At 39.7% G+C, this 19,346-nt stretch overlaps 1 protein-coding gene and 1 long non-coding RNA gene across 6 annotated transcripts in view; one reads left to right on the top strand and one right to left on the bottom strand.

Annotated features, from left to right (window-relative positions):
* The window catches only part of pde9ac (phosphodiesterase 9ac), a 19,257-nt gene extending 11,659 nt beyond the window's left edge, over positions 1 to 7,598 (top strand). For 2 of the 5 annotated variants that reach the window (XM_086036588.1, XM_086036585.1), the window contains exons 16-20: positions 341 to 445; positions 651 to 779; positions 850 to 945; positions 2,675 to 2,757; positions 4,668 to 7,598. In XM_086036588.1, coding sequence (XP_085892714.1) covers positions 341 to 445; positions 651 to 779; positions 850 to 945; positions 2,675 to 2,725 — 381 coding nt within the window. In that variant the 3' untranslated portion in view covers positions 2,726 to 2,757; positions 4,668 to 7,598. The remainder of the gene's footprint in view (positions 1 to 340; positions 446 to 650; positions 780 to 849; positions 946 to 2,674; positions 2,758 to 4,667) is intronic. The other 3 variants (XM_086036587.1, XM_086036584.1, XM_086036586.1) reach the window with 2 other exon arrangements.
* Positions 1 to 19,346, bottom strand: part of LOC147144930 (uncharacterized) — a 26,191-nt gene extending 6,845 nt beyond the window's left edge. Inside the window, exons 1-2 of the long non-coding RNA XR_015087561.1 lie at positions 19,102 to 19,346; positions 16,756 to 16,878 (exon numbers count right to left, since the gene is read on the bottom strand). This is a non-coding gene — a long non-coding RNA (uncharacterized LOC147144930). The remainder of the gene's footprint in view (positions 1 to 16,755; positions 16,879 to 19,101) is intronic.

Genomic DNA, 19,346 nt, shown 5'->3' with positions numbered 1-19,346 from the left:
TAACATAACCAAGCACACTGGTTTGCCCTACATTCATTGAACATATAATCTGCTTCTGACTTAAAAAGACACAATCGAGTTTCCTTTTAGCGCTGAGTTCAAGACAAGAAGCACCCGGCTGCAGTATGAGTCGTTGCCGCATCTGCAATGATGCATCTGCCATGGTATACCCTATCGCTTGAAAATAGCTCTGGATTTTCGAATATCATAGGTGATTGTGTCATGGGCAGAAAAACTCGGTCAGTTATCATGTAAGTTAGAAAAAGTTGAGAACTGTTGGTGTAGCTTGTATGTCTTGTACAGCAATGTCTTTGATTGACAAACTTGCTGATTTTTGTAGCTCAAGATGGTATTGATCAAATGCTGCGACATCTCCAATGAAGTTCGGCCCACCGAGGTGGCTGAACCGTGGGTTGACTGCTTATTGGAGGAGTACTTCATGCAGGTGAGCATTCAACCAACTCATTTTATAATCTAAAAAAAAAAAAAACAATTCTTCAAGATTACAGTACAGTATATGCAAATGTGTTGAACTCAAAAGTTAAATACAACAGAACTGTACATAGACAGTAATTGCACAAGGTCAGACACACAAAACTGCACTTCAGGATAATAATGTGATCATGCATGTCAACATCTGTGTACTCCAGAGTGACCGGGAGAAGTCGGAGGGCCTCCCGGTTGCCCCCTTCATGGACAGAGACAAAGTTACCAAGCCCACCGCTCAGATCGGCTTCATCAAGTTTGTGCTCATCCCCATGTTTGAAACCGTCATGAAGGTAGGCTCACCTGCACGTGTCACCTGTGTGAACACCTAGACAAGCCTCTAACTCTTGTTTTCTCAAACAGCTTTTCCCTCAAATTGAGGAGATCATGGTTCAACCCCTGAGGGACTCCCGAGACCACTACGAAGAGCTGAAACAGATTGACGATGCCATGACAGAGGTAGAACCTATTTTAACTACCGTGTATGTGGTTGAGTTGGTGTCTCAAATATGAGCCATTTTGCACAAAGCGATGAACTTCATCCAGATGCAGACATCTTGAGCATTTAATGTCACATTTCTGTAGTTGAATATCAACACAAAAGCCCTTTGACAGGGTAACATCTAGTCAGTCCGGCAGTTTTCAAAGTGTGGGGGACTTCAGAAAGAAGACAACAACAACAACAAAACACAACAACTAAATGTTCAAAGTCAACTTTTAGTTCTTAAAATCAACTAATTGTGTTCACAAGGATTTCAATAAGATGTTGTGAACAGTAATATCACATATTACTGTTGGTAATGTTGAATTATTTTGGTGTCTGACACACTCTCGTGCAGTATGTGTAAAAATGAAAGGTTGTTGATTTGTTGCATATAAAGTGTGTCTTTAAATTTAAAATAAGTATATTGACCACGATTGTGTGTAAATGTGTTATAAACATAGCCTGCGTAGCAGCAGTGTGAGGTGGGAGAATTAGATGGGAGTGCATTACACATTGTGTTTGTTACACCACATAGCTTTAGTCCACTTAGCTTAATGCTAACACACAATGCAAAACGTCAAAGATGAGTTAGCGACTAGCATCAGCATTGCAGTAACTTTTGTCACCCCCTCGGGAAAGCCATTGCTTTGATGTGATATATTTTACATCAGGTATCTTGTTAGGCAACTGAGGGATCCTTGGAAGAATTCGTTCATGGCAAATACTGTTTTCTTTTCACATAAAAGCCTCTCTGAGATTGTGATGAAAATATCAGACAAAAATATCTCAGGCAGCACAATGCAGACTGAGTGGGCCATTCCCTATTAATGTTAGGTGTTGAAATTAATGTATTTTACATTATGCACCTTGTTGACCACCTAAGGGATCTTCGGAAAGACGTGTTGAGTTCATTTGCGGCGTTTTCTTGTTTTCTTTTTACATGGAAATGATTGTATATGTTTTTCTGCTAAACTAAATAAAAATATAACTCATCAAAACAATACGTTTAGTTAGCTTTTTACAAATGGAAACAAGGGGTGCCTATTGCTACATATAAAACGCCTGTGAGCACAGACCATGAGAATGTTGCGGTCGACACGAAATATAAAAGCTAAAACATTGAAAAATGCATCAAGATGTTAGCGGAGCGGATAGGCTTAATCAGAATTGTGTCCTGCAGCTTTAAGCAAGGGATATTAAAACACAATCAGTTGAGTAGCACATGTAAACAGATAATATAACAATGCTCACAGCATCCATTATTTATCCTCTGCAAAGAGTGACGGAGATTACTGCGGTTTACAGAGGAGTTGTGAACGTCTTTGTTGATGTCTGTTATACTGTGCCCAAGTGCCCAAGGCGCACACATATGCCATTTTAGAGCATTGCAGATGATTTTGTGTCTTAGGATAAATTCGAGAGAGAAAAAAATAAGTGTAATTATGAATGTCAAGCCACAAGTTGTTGGGTGGTCACTGTTTAGCAACATACTTTCCCACACTTTGAAAACTAGTGCTAAAGTCAACACTTTATTTTCAACACCAATTTTATGAATTTGAAATGTTTCATGTTGGGGTCACCAACTATCCAAAAGTCAAGTCACGTCTGTCTGAGGTGCACACGGTCACACATGCATGCATGCAAGCGTACCGCCCCCATTCTAAGCCACTCGCTAACATCAAGGTATGTCTTTTGTTCAATGAGGCACAGAAGAAAAAAACTGAAAATATGTCATTAGGCGGGAAGAAGAAGTAAGCTCTACAGTGATTGAGTGCAGTGGTATCCGTGTAAGTAAGAAGTGACGCCTTGGTTGTGTGCTAGCATTTAGTGTCATGAGTGTGTGACTGTCTCTACCTCTCTTGACCACTCTCGGGTCGTGGGAACATGCAAACACTTTCATCACGCTGATTTTCAATAATAATGCAATTCAGGTTACCCATAAAGCCAAAATCCATGATAGTAAGAAAAGGTCTGTTGGATTAAAGTCCTTGAACATTTTTTCCTATACAGGAAGTCCTCGAATTACGACGTATGCAACTTTATGAGGTCCGTGTCTCCTCCGCCATTTTTTCCTCAGCACCAAAGTGACTACATTTACATGCAGTCAAAATTCGGGTTGAGGTCAAAATTCTGATTTCTGAATCATTCTGAATCACCCGTTTACATGATTGAGCGGAAAGAGTTGCTCCGGCATTTGAATAACTAACTGTGTACGGCTACGCACGGCGTCATGACTCAAATGGAAGTCATTTCCGCTTGTTACTTTCAACTGTCAATAAAACACTTGATATTCATGTCACTCATCATAGGAATGAAGCAGCCGGTTTCCTCCTCGCTCCAAAAGTGTCCTTTTGTGGTGCATCTCTGAGCTTGTTTACCTCTGCTTGTGTATTTGCAGTGGGTTGTGTGCCAAACAATGCCCTTCTGCATACAAGCACTTCCTGTACTTCAAAGACCAGCATTCCTTGTGGTTGAGCATGCGCAGAGTGTCTCGATTGTGTCTGATTGCGCGCCGGCAGTATCTTTGCCTTTTTCGCCCTCCTTTCCTTTTCCATCCACCTCTCAACAGTAATGGCACAGCATCTTATGTTTTTATTTTGGTGTATTTTCATTTTTTTATACAAAGTATTTTGACGTAAATTTTGACCTTTGCGTGAAATCCGACATACGCGGATCGCCACTGTAGGAACGGAATGCGTTCATAAATTGCGGACTTCCTGTATTACTATAAGGAAATTCATCACATTGCAGTTGAAATGCAGAAAACTGAAGTGATGGAATTGACATGCATCTTTTTTCCTCTCAATCTTCTTGTTGCACTTTTTCCACAATTTCTGCTCATAAACTAAAGTGAACTATTTTCTGTTGATAGGCCACTTTATTTACATAATTGAATGAGCTGCCATATAGTATAAGATTCTAATTCCAACTTTACAAAGATAAGAATGGTCGGTATTGATTGTCACTGCCAGAATGTGTTCATTATTTTTTTTTCCCATGTCATTTCGCAGACGTATACTGTAAATGAGATGTAAAATTAATTAGAATGTAATATCATTTTTATACCCATTTCAATATATTAATGCCCCTGTGTTGTGCCATCCCTGGTGTCAACCGTATTCAAACTGTGGAAGTTAACCAGTCACCTCAGTGCAATGCTTGCAAAAAGGTTATATTTTGAAAACCGACATGATGGATACATGGTGTAGAAGTAAAGTGCTTTGCAATTGGCTGGCGACCATTCCAGGGTGTATGCAGCCTCTCGCCCCAAAGTCGGCTGGGATAGACTTCAGCTCACCAGCAACCCTAATGAGGACAAGAGCTATAGAAAATGGATGCAAAGATATCAATGTTTTGATTGCCTTATTTTGAGCGACAAAATATTCGCCATTCGCCTCTGTGAAATTTAACAACCATAATTGTATATATATTTGAAATGAATACCTCTCTGACAGTGTCAATCTAAATCAAGCTGAATTTCTTTTACGCCCCACTTGATTGGATGTCATTAGATGTATGAAAGTTTATTTAGGGTAAGACTTTGTTATCCGTGCATGGAAATTTTGACAGGAGGTTTTAGGTGATTGATTGACTAGATATTCTGTCTAAGACAAAAGAGTCTTCGCTTTCTTCTTGTTTGCATCTTTTATTTCTTTCTTTCTTTTTTTCACTAATTTAGGGTGTCCTTTCTTCGCAGGGGTCCTCTTTTGTGTTCAAATTCAGCAAAGACTATAAGAAGAGCGAGTCTGGGTGAAGATGTTGCAGTTCTGCGTTCATGACAATCAACAAATGGAGCGGCAGGCGAGAACAAAGAGACGACTCAGCAACATATCCACCGAAAGTTAGGAACCAAGGGGGCATCATATCTTGAACTTTGACTTAGACTTTTACACTGCATGTAACAGAGAGGCACCCCCTGTGACCTTGGTCTGTTTATTTGTGGAGTTAACGTTGGCTAGCTCTATTTGTTTATGTTCTTTGACAGCACTGCAAACATTCAGAAAAACAGATTCCCTAAGATCACATTGCCAGAAGAACGGATTATTTAAAATCATATTATTTGGAAGACTTTACAGAGGGTTCTCGGTTTAGGAATGAGTTCTGTTCTTCCGGAGGCAAATTAACCCAAATTTGGAAGTTGGTACTTGCCTTTAACTCATTCAGGACATCTCGGGAACTATTCCCATTCCCGCTTCATCTTTTGAGCAATCACATGCAATTCCGTTCAACAAATTGCCTTCTCTATTTACATAAAATATTTGGACAAAAATACTTGTGATTATGAACACAAAACAACTTAATGAAAAACAGTAAGAAAGACAGTAACTGATCGTGTCATCTTGCGGTGTATATACTCAAAAACATACTATGTCGGACCGTTGGTCACCGAGGACCCCACCGAGGTATTTGAAGGTGGGGAATGGGATCGTCAAAAACACTTTAGTTGACATTGTGGGATCTACATTTCAAAAACAAGGCAGCAAGAAAAATAAATAAATAACAGCACAAATGAGTTTAACATCTCATAACTTGTGTTCGTGAGATTTTCATGAGATAACGCATTATCAAAACATTCAGCCTTTGTAACAAAAATACATTACCGATCATTAGATATGAGTTGATGTGAGATTGTTTTTTTTTCACCACTTGTTTCAGACGCACAGAAGCCATAACAAATACCCACATAATGAGAGTATTTAGAGTAAATGTGTGTGTTTGTATTACTTCTAATCACACAGAAATAAACAGGATACAGTTACGTCCAGGCGTATTTGGACAATGACAGCGTTTTTATGATGTGGCTTTGATACACCACAATGGATTTAAAATTAAACAATCAACATGCGTGTGTGTTAAGCTTTAAGACATTTTACATACAAATGGCATTTACCATTTAGAGCCATTTTATGCAAGGTACTGCCCTTTTCTGAGGGGTCAAAAGTATTAGGACAAACATAAAAGGAAATGTCAATGTAATTGTGAGTTTCTCCCCCTGGACACTTTGCCAGGCCTTCGCTGCAGCCTCCATCACTTGCTAGCTGTTTGTGGTACTTATCTTTTGTCTTCAGCAAGTGAAAAAAAAGCATACTTGGTTGGGTTGAGATCGGGTCCCTGACACTTCTAAATAGTCAATTTAATGTACTTGCCTTTAGGACATTTTGATTTGGTTGATGAGAGAATGCTTTCCTATACCACAGTAACAAAACTTCACAACATCAACAAAAATCAAGAGTATTTTGGGGAAGGTTGTCATGCCATGGTCAGAAGCGACAGTCAAGGGATGCTTTCATGAATGAAAGTACTGTACGGAGGGTTTAAGCATGGTAAAAACTATTGGTAACATTCAAGGGCATGAATATCACACTGAATAGTTTTTTTTTTGTTTTTTTGTTTTTTTAGCTCTTCATGTGTACTGGAGTCAATCTTTAAACACAAAAAAACTCAAATCAACTTGTATCAGAATGATGGAAAAGAAAAAAAACAGGAGAAAGAAAGGAACAGAACAGCTCATGATCCAAAACATTCCACGTCATGGTGGATCTGGAATGGGTGATGTCCTTTGGCTCAAGCATTAAAAAATGATGTCACTTTGTCCAAAGACGCTTGAGTCCCTGAAAATGGAAAAATCTTGAACTTCAAAGTCTACACCACGAACAGATGTTGATTGTTTTATATGAAATCCAATTGTGCTGATGTATAAAGACAAAGTATTTTCCACCCATCCATTTTCTGTATGGCTTAGCCTCACTTAAGAAAAAAAAATCTGTCACTATCTAAATACTTCTCTTCTGTGTTCATAAATGTGTATTTTTATTAAATTTGCAATTGAACATGTCTTCAAAGCAATAAAAAGATAACTTTAGTGCCATTTCATAACTAACAAAGTTTTATAAGAACCATTTTTGATGAGATTCCTTTTTTTTTTTTTTTTTTTAAATAATACAGACAGATTACATGGATGTCTTTCCTGAGCCGGCATGAATTGTTGCAATTCTAAATGAAGCACATTGTATCAGCAGATTTTCACACTTGAGGCCTATTGAATAGAACCCGTGACCCGGCTGCCTATCACCCAAGGGTGCCACTTATCATAGCACACCTCCCTCTCGCTCCCTCTTTCTTCATCAGAGCATTTTTTTTTCCCTGGAATCTGCAAGCATATTTTTTTTTTCTTTCTTGACACTCCGGTAATTATCCCAAGCTCCCTTGGGATACCACCCATTTAGTAGCATTGCATACAAGGCAATAAACACAGTATGATTCACCAAAAGCATTATTGACTGTACAGGAGCAGAATTTCTGCTCAATTTCACTTTGATATATAGCATTGTTTGATTGGTCTCACAAATTATAATTGTTCCCACTTTAATTGACTGATCTGCGATCGCATGGATGTCATTTCATGATCTATAAGCAATAAAAGCCCTCCACTACATGATTGTAGTTAAGATGAGATCAAATGTGTATTTTATTTGCGCATGTGCCCTGTTTGTTTGGGTAAATGTACTGTTCCACTTTGTGTGAAAATCTGTTAGCCTGCAGGAATGTTCTCATTCAACTTAACATACCAAGCATGGCCAGTGAATGAAACACTGATCACCTATCAATAAAGAGAAAGCACCACTTTCGTCACTTGTTGGGTTATTGTTGCCTGTGTTGCACTTATTTCAAACTAATGTATTTTGTATGCTCTGAATTGAAAACTACCCATTGGTGCATAAACTTTAATGCTTTATTTTTGTAGTCAGTGTTTGCAAAAATGCTGGCGTATCCTGATTTGCATGCAGGCACAAGGCTCTGTTTTTTTGGGGTGTTTTTTTTTTCCAATTTAACTGACCTGTCTGCTCCAAGTTGGGCGTTCCGGCATAGCAAGGGTGTGTTGAACATGTGTCAAGTGCATCGCAGCAATTTGATGGCAGAAAGTCTGTCCAACCTAAGACAGCTGGTCTAATGCGATTTTGGTGAATTTCATCGGCACTTAGGCCAACAGATTCTGAGCTCCATATCATTGTAGAAATCAATTGAATCACATTTTGAGCTGTCGTAATTATTGGCCTGTCACTGCCATCTACTCCAGCAATCAGAATGAGAAAAGACATTTAAAACGAAGTCAAGACAAACATATTTTTTTCCAGAATGTGTTCTGTGCAGGCCAAATAGTTGAGACAAGGCATTCTGATTACGTAATATTGCTTTTGTGGCATATGAGTCAAGCAGCAAAATCTAGCCATCTCAAGGGTCGGCCACTTTATCACTTCTGTCGACTGAAAGTGACATCACGGATGCTCAGGGCTCAGATAACAACCAATCATGGCTCAGCTACAGAAAACAGGTGGGCTGTGATTGGTCATTACCTGAGCCCTGAGACACTTTGATGTCATTTTCAGTTGGCAGAAGTGACAAAATGGCCACTGCCAGAGATGGCTAAAACTGGTGCATTAACTCTTATTCCACAATTTATTTGAATGCCTTCTTTCAACTAGTGGGCCTGCATAGAACATATTATTGAAAAAAATATGTTTGGGGTGATTTATTTCATATGATATGGCTGATATGTAGTATGCAAAAAGTCTACCATTTCCAGCAGCGGTCAGAATGAATAAAAAATTATTGAATTGGAGTTATGGTGATTTGTCCCACATATGTCACTGTGGATTACATAATTTGTTGATGGTCCCTAACACAGATGGAAAGAGAAATACAGCAAGTGTAGTTATGCCATTAAAGTGATCATCCAGATGGGATGGTCCATTTTTAAATAACAAGCTCAATTTATGTATTTGTTCTAATCAGGAAAAATATTAGCTTGAATTTTTAATTTATCAATTGGTTTTGGAGAAATCAATACAAAACTAACGACGTTAAAACTGCCCCCAAGAAATGAGGAATGTGTCCACGTCCCCTCTCCTCCCTTCCATGTCTCGGTGAGAGTCACGCGAGTGACCGATCACAATTTTTCCATTCAAAGTCATTGTAAATACCAGAGCTGGGCACTTTACCCTTTTTTGCCAGTCCGCCCTTCGTCCTCCATCCGCAACCTGGGTACCCTTCCGGCCTCGCTCTTCCATCCTTATTCATGAAAATGATCGTCCCCCGACCGTCCTTATAAAGCGGTTCCATCCTTATGTCCGCCCCCACCCAGCAAAACAAAACAAAAAAACGTGCGTGCATAATGCGGCAGGAGAGATGCTAACAGCAGAGGTTTATTCAAAGCTCATTAACTGGCTAAGACGTGAGCGAGTCGATAGTTGTAATGTGACTGCTTTATTTAACAGTGGTCATTTTTGGTGGCGATTGATCACCGTTTCAGGCAACAGAACGTGACAAACCATGCAAGCAACATTACAATGCTTGTTGTGACATTAACAGCTGAGACGAAAACAAATAACAAGCCAAGTTTGAAAAGGGGGCATGCTACTTTGTCGTAAATCTCATCCCTAACAATCCCTTAAATCACTACAGAGTCTTTTAAAGCGGAAAATCATATTTTTTCCAAGAATATGTTCCCAGCAGGCCCACTAGTTGAAACAAGGCATTCTGATTAATATTGCGTTTGTGGAATATGAGTTAAGCAGCAAAATCCACCCATTTTTACCTTATCACGGCTCAGCTTCAGAAAACAGGTCAGCCGTAATTGGTCGTTACCTGAGCTTGAGTAGTTGTGATGTCATTTTCAGTCGACAGAAGTGACAAAATGGCCGCACCCAGAGATGGCTAAAAACGAGTGGATTAACTCTTATTCCACAAACGCAGTACTTATCAGAATGCCTTGTCCCAACTAATGGGCCGGCACAGAACATATTCTGGAAAAAATTATGTTTGGGTTGCCTGCCCCTTTAACGGGATGAATTTTAGTGCTAATGTATTTTTTTACATCCATACCTATTATTTAAGTGTCAATGTTCAGCCAAGTGTCCCATTAATATCAATGTAGATGTGGTCCACAACACTATGTACGTCTGCACATGCAATCCAATACGAAAGGAGTTACAGCAAAAAATTCTGCCTTTACAAACATAACACTCAGATGTGATTATTTTTATTAGGGCAGTATGGGTCTGTTAACACACTGTTGCGCAAAATTCCCAGTATAGTGGTACATTTAACCAACAGATTCACAGACGCAGTTCCATTTTTTTGGCCCTAAAACACAATGTTTCCAAATGCCTAGCCTACATTTTTCTTCACCTCCCACTGGTACTCAATCTGTACTTTCCCAAATTAAAATCCACTGTGGATGATTACACACAGTTTGAGAAATTTCAGGGTTCAAGGAAAAAGGCAAATTCCAGTGCGTGTGTGACGCACTGGGGGTGGGCTGGGGGGCTACAGAGAGAGAGAGAGACATAAAATCTGGAGCACATGGGTTAAAATGAATTATGTTTACATGTCAAGTGAATATTTCATGCTCCCTTGTTTTATTGTCTTTATCTGTTGCTCATCACATCCATGCTACTTTCTAAATAAATGCAGGGAGTGTAAACTGTAGGATTCCCCGCCGCGTCTATGTAAACACACCAAATTCCACATTTATCCGGTGCCAAGCCACAGATTAGACTGGAACATCAGGCAGACGAGTGAGTCACCCGCACGGGCGGGTCTTCTCCGCTGACCCGACAAACAGCCTAGCCATGATGGTCCATGTGACCCAGGGCACAAGCAGACATTAGCGACTACGTTTACATGCAGCCAAAAAACCTTTTAAAACCCGAATATTGGCAATATTTGGGTTTTTAAAAGCCATGTTAATGCACACAATTTTTTAAATTCCAAGTATCATGCCTGGATTACTACCTTTCTAACCCGAATATGCGTGCATGTATATGCCGATCGGAATACGCCAATTACACGGGACACTCTGCGCATGCTCGACTGCAAGAAATCTTGGTCTTTGGCGCAACCCACTAGAAATACACATTTAGTGATAAACAAAACATGGCAAAAGCTAGAGTAAGTATGACACCACACTTTCAAAGCAAGGAGGAAACCATCTGCTTCATTCAACATGTTGTGTTTGCTGGTTGCCTCATTTCAAAATCCTGTACATATGTTGGTCCAAAGTGCAAGGACTGGAATCGATGAACCCTGCTGTAGACATAGAGGTAGACAAACATGAATTTGGCACTCCAGGATTTGTCCATGTCTGTTAGAAAATGTTTTATACTACAATTTGAGCCCAAAAGAATCCCCATTATCAGAGTCCAAAATGGTACAATCCAATCATCCAACCATAAATTGACCTGATAACATAATTGAACAAAATATGACACGCTACATTTTTTTCTCCCACTTTTGTTATACAAATTCTTTTTTTTATGTTATTTGGGTCACTATGTAAGACTATGCCTTGCCCCAGAATAAATTTGGTACTGTCCTGTACTCCTATGTACTTTGTTAACCCCGAAGTGATCTGCAAACACATATACAAAGTGGAACATTTTTTGAGTAATTGCTCACAGTCTTTGGCTGTTAGACAGACTGGTTGCCATCATATCAAAGCGCACGTATGACCAAAAAAAACATTCAAACCTAATTTACAGTCTGCAGTGACCCTAGCATATCGTCGCTGTCCTGTAAAAAGATGCATGTCCAATTTTTGATTTTTTTTTTTTTTTAATGTTCACCTTAATGCGATGTCGGTAACACAGAAACGCCATGCACTAAAAATAAGAAAAATGAAAAAAATTGAAATTTGTTTTACACAGGATTACATGCTTCTAGGTACTGTAATTATCTTCTACGTGGCCTAAATTGTGCAATTATATTTGAAGAGAACATTAATAGGCAGTTGCATGGAGTACTGTACTTTTTAAATGGCATTTCATTGTAAACAGTGACAACAAAGCAAAAAAAGTAATTCTTTTTTACAATACTAATTTTATTTATATTTCTCCATCATTGTCACTATAGCCAAGCCTGCTACAAAATAAACACATCCAAGTAAGTCAATGTTGGTTGAAACACTACATTTTTTATTACAAGCTAACAGCACAGACAAAGGCGCAAAGACACCTGTGCAATTAAATCATGAAGTCATAAACATGTTTCCACTGAGCTTTGCAAAGCGAAAGCAGGTCATTTCAGGTTTTGAATGAAAGGCAACTTTTATTTGTAACATTCTTGTTGTTTATTGGCTTAATTGTCACAAGTAGTCCCATTTTTTAAATCTGGATAATAGATGATATGATAATATGTCCTATTGGTAGCACTGAATACTATTGACAACATTCTAATTTCCGTTGTGAAAACTGACATGTTTCACTGCAACATTGCCAGCATGAGTGAAGGATAACTATATACAGTTGTTAGATCTCTCCAGACTAGTCCCTATGCACTTTTTGCTTCACTCCAGTGTTTATGGTGTGCACGCACGTGCATTGTTGTTAACAGACTGCTGAAATACTGTGTCATCAATCTAGAGCAGTGTTTACGAACTTTTATTGAGATGGGTAGGTGTGGTGTCTGTGAACGCAATTCACTTCACTATATGCAGCACTTTGGCAAAGAGTCTTCAAAAAGAGACTTCAAGATGTCTATTGCCGCTCCTAGATCGAGTTTACCATCAAACTAAACATTAAAGAAAGAAAACTCCACCTTGTGCTAAAGTCTGCTAACTTAAAAAATAACTATGCAAAACTCTATGAGACTAACAAATTGCATCATGTTGTGGTGTTGTAATGCTTTTAAGCAATGGCTATTTGAACACAAACGGTGAAGCAACACATTCGACAGATTATGTAACACTGTAGCACTGGCAGGCATACATTCTTTATCCACTGCAAAGAACGACTAATATTGCTGTGGCTTCCTGAGAAGCTGCAACATCTCTGCGTACATTTGTATTAATCTGCCCCCAGGTGGCCAAGGCACACCTGTTGTATGAATGGCAACAGGTGGAAACACAGGTTAATTGTACTTTGTGCCATCAAGTAGATGGGCATTTACGGTAGTTATTCTGCCTGTCACTATATGTCACTGGCTTAGCTACTGTCAATACAGTACATTATTAGTAGTTAAACCAGGAAGTGGCCTGCTGATGCACAAACACAAAAGCACAAACTGTTTAACAATTTTGCAGAGGTCTGTGTTACACTTTAGTTAACTGCCTCAATGAAAACATTGTATCAAGGATTAACGATACGTTGTGTACTTTCATTATGTTTTCCACAATTTGCGTTGCCATCACTACATTCCATTCCATGTGTTAGTTTTACCGTGTTTTCGGTTCAATTGTGGGTCACGCGGTTGGTTTCACTATCAAGGGTAACTTCAGGTTTCGTAACTAAGCAAAGATCTGATTTTCAAAGAGCTGTACACATACAGGCTTCTCTTCACTGAGTCAAGTTTCCAACATACCAGCATCGTTTGGGGAGTATCCTGTGTTGTCGGATCTTTCCATGCAGGTTAACCGCCCCAAACGTCCCCTACGATGACCAGATGCAGACCAGTGCATTGTTTTAGCTCATGTCTGATTGGCTGTTTTTCTAACCTTTTGTACTGTAACTGTAGCCCATGTTTATCTGCTTTTTCCTTCAACACTCATTTGCATTACATTGATCAATAGGTCTGTACTGATCCATCCTAAGAGTATGAAAGAGGCCTGATGGGTCCAGTGTACGGCGCTACTTTGTTTACAGCATAATAATCTGGCGCAGGCATCTTGATTGTGTTTTGGCAGAGCACCAGCAGCAGGCCTGGCCTCTTATCTGTTTGACAAGCAGAACTGTCTGTGTTGTAAAGCAACCCTAATGGACATACTTTTACTGGGGAGCAGGGGTGAGGAACCTGCGGCCCGTGATCATCATACGGCCCTGGCGAGCATTTGATTGGCTATGCTATGCAATTCTTTAAAGAAATGAAACGTCAGAGGAATTATTAGTGATAATGTTCACACATTTTCTAAAAACAATACAGTGGTACCTCAACGACTTACACGTTTTTTTAGATACAAGCCATCACTCAGGCCGATTATGTTGTCTTGATTGGTGCGCAGGAATTTTAGTTACAACAAGCATCAGATCCTGAACAGTTCTTCAACAAAGAGCAGTGCTTGCTTCAAGCATTTCATTCCAATTCCCAGTTGAACTTAAAAAATAAAACAGAGAATTACACGTTGTGTATTTAGCGTAATGCTAGCACACAGTGCTAACCCTAGCATCAATGTTGCGGTACACTTTAAGCAACAGACGCAGGACCACAAACTGTGCAACAACACTTGTAGACTGACAATCATGAAATACTTATATTCATATATTGTTTATTCTCTGAAAAAAAATACTAAAAACGAGTCATGTCTGTATTATAGAACCTCCTGGTGGCAAAGACATGCACACCAGAAGGAGTACAGTGTCAATGGGCATTTAAGCATGAAATCCCAATTTATTTATTTTATTTTTTCTACTATTTATAAGCTTTACCTTCTCTTGGTTCGAGCTCGTCTGAGATGGACTGACACAGAGTGGAAAAGTGTGCTGTGGTCTGATGAGTTCCCAAAAAATTAGAATAGTTTTTTGGACATCATGAATCTCGTGTCCTCGGGGTAAAAGAGTAAAAAGGTCATTTGGATTGTTGCATTAGTGCCCTTGGTATGGGTAAATTGCACATCTTTGAAGATACCATTAATGCTGAAGGGTACATGCAGGTTTTGGAGCAACATATTCTGATATCCAAGCAAAATACTGGAATTGAATTTTTTATATTTGAGTTTCACTTTTTGACATAAAAGATTTTTTCAAATGTATTGATTAGCCCCTTTTTCTGAGGTTTAAGGTATAAACAATCAAATGATTGATGAAAATAAAATGTCTTTGACTATCAGAGAGAAAACCTGTGATGTCCTTATCACATGTCTAACAGATGGCAACCATTTGAAAAAGAAACCCTGTCAGGATTTCTGAAAAATTAAAAGCAGAGCACAAATCTGTTGCGTATGCTGAACAGATGTTTTCTAGGCCTCCCAACCCAAATCATCTGATGCTGTAGATTCATGGTCAAAACCAGAAATGGGAAATTCAGGTCCAGAAAGCAAAAACCCTGCCACAGTTTGTCTTGAGCCACAGGAGCTTCTACTCAACCGAGCTCATTTGCCTGCTGGATGGGTAGAGGTACCTGTGGCAAAAGCCAAACTGTGGCAGGGTTTTTACTTTCTGGACAATGCATTTCCCATTTCTGGCCAAAACACCAGTGTTTATTTATTTTATAAACACTTGCAAGTGTGCACACAGAGATGAGGCCAGTGAGGTCATGTGTGGTAGGTAGTTCCACCACAGTGATAAGATCATGACCTTCCTAATGGGAAAGATAGTGTTTAATCATCTTTCATCACAAGCTGGGACTGTGCCAGGAAACATTCGCACTACTGTGAGCTTTAATGCTGAGAGCTATACTCCCCAACATGCTTATTTATTTTTACACAAATCAAAAGGATGGCTAACAGTAGGATAACGGCACAGCTAATAGCAACAACTAGCTTCAGGCCGTTAAAACACAAGGCGTTAGCACAACAACATTAGCTCCTTATTGTCCGTCCAGCCTGCGTCGATCTTCATGTCGCGGGATTGCCTCCCAAGCAGTCGCGCATGTTGTCCCGACACCGCACAGTTTCGGCGTGAGAGTGAGCTAAGACCTCATCGAACACCGGGGCTGTCTTGAACGTGTGCATCATAACGGCTTTCAGCCGAGCGTGGCCGCAATGGAACGTACCATTTCGGCTGTTACGTTCCAAATTGGACGATGTGTTGTAGGTCGAAAAACTCTGGCCATTGCTCATCCAAATAAATGTGCATGTCTACTCATTCCCACTTCAGTCTCTGTAAATATCCTGACTGTTGTTTAATGCCTCGCCCGTCCTAACCGTGATCAGCAAAGAAGCAGTGTTTTTTTGTTTTTTTGTTTTTTTTTTAGCAAAGAAGCAGTGAGCGCTCATCCCAGCATAAATCAATGTAGCTCTGCTCACTTACACATTTCCTTATTCTCATATAAATCAGCCACGGAGAGGTTAATCCTTTCGATTTGTTGAGGTGGTCATTAGTAGGGATGTTCACATAAATTTTGGTGCAAATTGATCACCGTTTTTGGATGTTATAAGCAATGAAAGTACAATGATTTGAGAGTTTGTAATCGGTCCCTCCAGTGACTTCGATCGAACAAGGATAGAACGGTAGGGCGCGCGGCCATTTTCCTCATTAACAAGAGGCGTTATTCGTGGAGTCACTTATTTCCTAATTTCTCCCAAATGTATTGATAAAATCGAAAATGAAAACTCTTTCCATTTTCCCGATCACAAAATATATCAAATCAACCATCCCAGCCCAATCACGGCTGACCTGTTTTCTGAATCTGAGCCATGATTGGTCGTTGTAAGCAGTTGTGATGTCATTTTCAGTCGACAGAAGACAAAATGGCCGACCCCAGAGATGGCTAAAAACGAGTGGATTAACACTTATTCCACAAACGTAATATTGATCAGAATGCCCTGTTTCAACTAGTGGGCCTGCTGGGAATATGAACATCTTGAAAAAAAATATGTTTGGGTGGACTTCCGCTTTTACCAGTTGCTCCTCGATTTTTTTCGATTTCTGTCCGGCAACAGCGCAAGTTTCATTTCGGTTTCTTGGTGCATGTAATTAGCGAAAGACAGTAGTATGGATCCAGTTCACCTGAATGTGTGAGTAAATGTGTCATAAAAAAAAGCATTGATTTCTGCTCATAGTGGGTTGAGTTAATGTGTCAAAATATAACAATATGCATTCTAACTGCCTTGCCTATTAGATCTTGTACTTCACCTCCATGCGGGCCTGTGCACCTCCTTGCTTCTTGTTGCTGGCAACGGCTCTCCTCATGTGTAAGGGGATATCTCCCGCTGAGCTCCCGCCTGTCTGGCTGCAGGCCCGACACCCTGAGCACAGCTTAAGATGGAGGAAATATATGAAAATATCATCAGGAGTCAGGAAAACAGCATGGTTTTTTGGCTGTTGTGATCCTTGGATCAACAATTTTTTGCATGTGTGCATGTGGAGGAGAGGCGAGATCAAGGCCAGACGCTGTCTCTCCCCCCACGCTGGCTGTTCTCATTCTGCAATGATGCAGCTGGGAAACATCCAGTCTTTGTCTCGGGAGGCTTTCTGTGTTAAAACGAAGTTTCAAGATGGAAAATATTGCAGATGTATGGACGGTATTAGATGGCATTAGACAGTATTAGTACGTGGCGATCACCTCTTTGTGAAAATATTGTCGTACTCTGTAAGGCGTTTGGAAAGAAAGCAAAGTGTTCAAATACGCATGTGTCTCTTTAGACTTGCTACTGCCTTTATAGTAAGTGATGAGGTGTAACTCACTGGTTGAAGTGTGGTGCAGAAGTGCAAATCCCAAAGGCAGTGGTTTTCCATGTAGCTTTATGTTGTGGCACATAAAGACATAGACGAGTGGAACTGGAATGTACTATGAGCTGTAAAAACAAAATAGCTCGACTCCAAAAAAGGAGAATGTGCTTCACACTTTTAAACAGTTAAAACAAGTGTCTGGCTTAAAACTGTCTGTCAATTTTCTCCATGGGAATTTTGCTCTTGTATGAAAGGGGATGTATTGTATTGTGGAAAGTTGCTTTTTTAAGGCTTGTATACTGATAGTTGGGTGTGTGGAGTGTCTGCCCATCCTTGAAGTGTGAAATTAAAAAAGCAAAGTAAATCTTTATTCATCTGCCACACTATTATTATTATTTTTTCTCTGGCTTCACTGGATGTGTGCGTGCGTGTGTGTGTGAATGAAGTGATTGTGACTGTGAGTTAATAATTAACATCATGTGCATACTGTGGCTTGCGTCTTTCTTTGCGATGTGTCACTGCAGGCGTCACTCCAGGACTGCACTTTGGACCAACGTATGTACAGGATTTTGAAATGACGCAACCAGCAAACACAACATGTTGACAATTAATTGATGATGGGTACTGGGACCGGACAATATCATTACACAGCAGAATGTCTCAAGTTGCAAAATAAGTGTATGTGATAGGAATAATAAAGAATCGGTTCATCCTGTGACATTGATAAGATAAGATAAGATAAGAATGCCTTTATTGATCCCACAGCGGGGAAATTTTCAGTGTTACAGCAGCAAAGATATAGGTCACACAGGGATGGCGGGATGAATGTAGCCATTAATGTATAACATTGACGGCGAACATTCAGGATCAAACCTATGTAAATATACGCAGTAACATGTGTATATACACATGTATATACACACCAACATACATCTACATAAAAAGTATGAGGAACACTCATTTTGGCCTGTACATAGTACAGAGGAAAAATACTCTAAGTAAGTGACAGTGCTGCAGTGCTGTAGTGAAATGTAAGGAACAGAATTGGATAAAAATAAAACTAGACTAACAGTAGTGGGGAATGTTGAGTATTGCACGGTATTACAGCAGTGGGGAATATTGGGTATTGCACGATATGAGTTCAGGTGCAGGACTGCACAATTGCAATAATGTCCGCCGGTTTGTAGAGACTACACAATGTTCTTGTTAAAGAGTCTGACAGCAGCAGGCAAGAAGGAATGGCGGAATCTCTCCTTTGCACAGCGAGGGTGTAACAGTCTGACACTGAAAGAGCTGTGGAGTGCTGTTAGGGTGCCCTGGAGGGGGTGGTCCGGCTTGTCCAGCATTGATGACAGCTTGGCCATATATATATATATATATATATATATATATATATATATATATATATATATATATATTTATATATCCATCCATCCAACCATCCATTATCTATACCGCTTATCCTCACAAGGGTCGCGGGATGAAAAAGTAAAACTGAAATATATGGTCATAAGTATTCACACCGTGATGCATTTCATTGAGTAGATGCACCTTTTGAGCTAGTACAGCCATGAGTCTTCTTCTAAAAAGTAAGGACCGTGCACAAAGTTAAAGACGTCAGTCATTTTGGTGTGATATTCAAGGCTTGTTCTTTGAAATCAGAATAGAGAATTCGCCCGAACGATTCCCTATCGTTTTTATCTTAATCATGGTTCACTTCTTTTTATACTTGTATGACATTCAAGGACCTGACTTCAAACAAAGGCTGAATAATAAACACATTTTTAATGAATAAAGGTTGTGGTCTACCTTGAAAGGTTTGTTCAGCTATTTGGAGGCTCTGTGTGGACAACTCTGGATGATTAAATGAAGAGGTTTTGTTGTCCACGCTCCTCTCCTTCAATCTGTTTGGCCCCCAGTTTTGTTTTCCAGGCCCAGACTAAAATCTTTGTTTGCTCTCGCTGATGGTCTCTCTGTTTGCTTTCTCCTTCACTGGAGCGACCATGTCTCCCAGTCCGTGCCACACTCAAGTACTGGCACATTCAGGGTCATCA

The sequence above is a fragment of the Filicampus tigris genome, chromosome 7 (assembly GCF_054856515.1).
Source record: "Filicampus tigris isolate MCC_2025a chromosome 7, RoL_Ftig_1.0, whole genome shotgun sequence".
Classification (NCBI taxonomy): Eukaryota; Metazoa; Chordata; class Actinopteri; order Syngnathiformes; family Syngnathidae; genus Filicampus; species Filicampus tigris.
The sequence above is the reverse complement of the archived record's forward strand: the minus strand, read 5'-3'. Positions and strand labels throughout refer to the sequence as shown.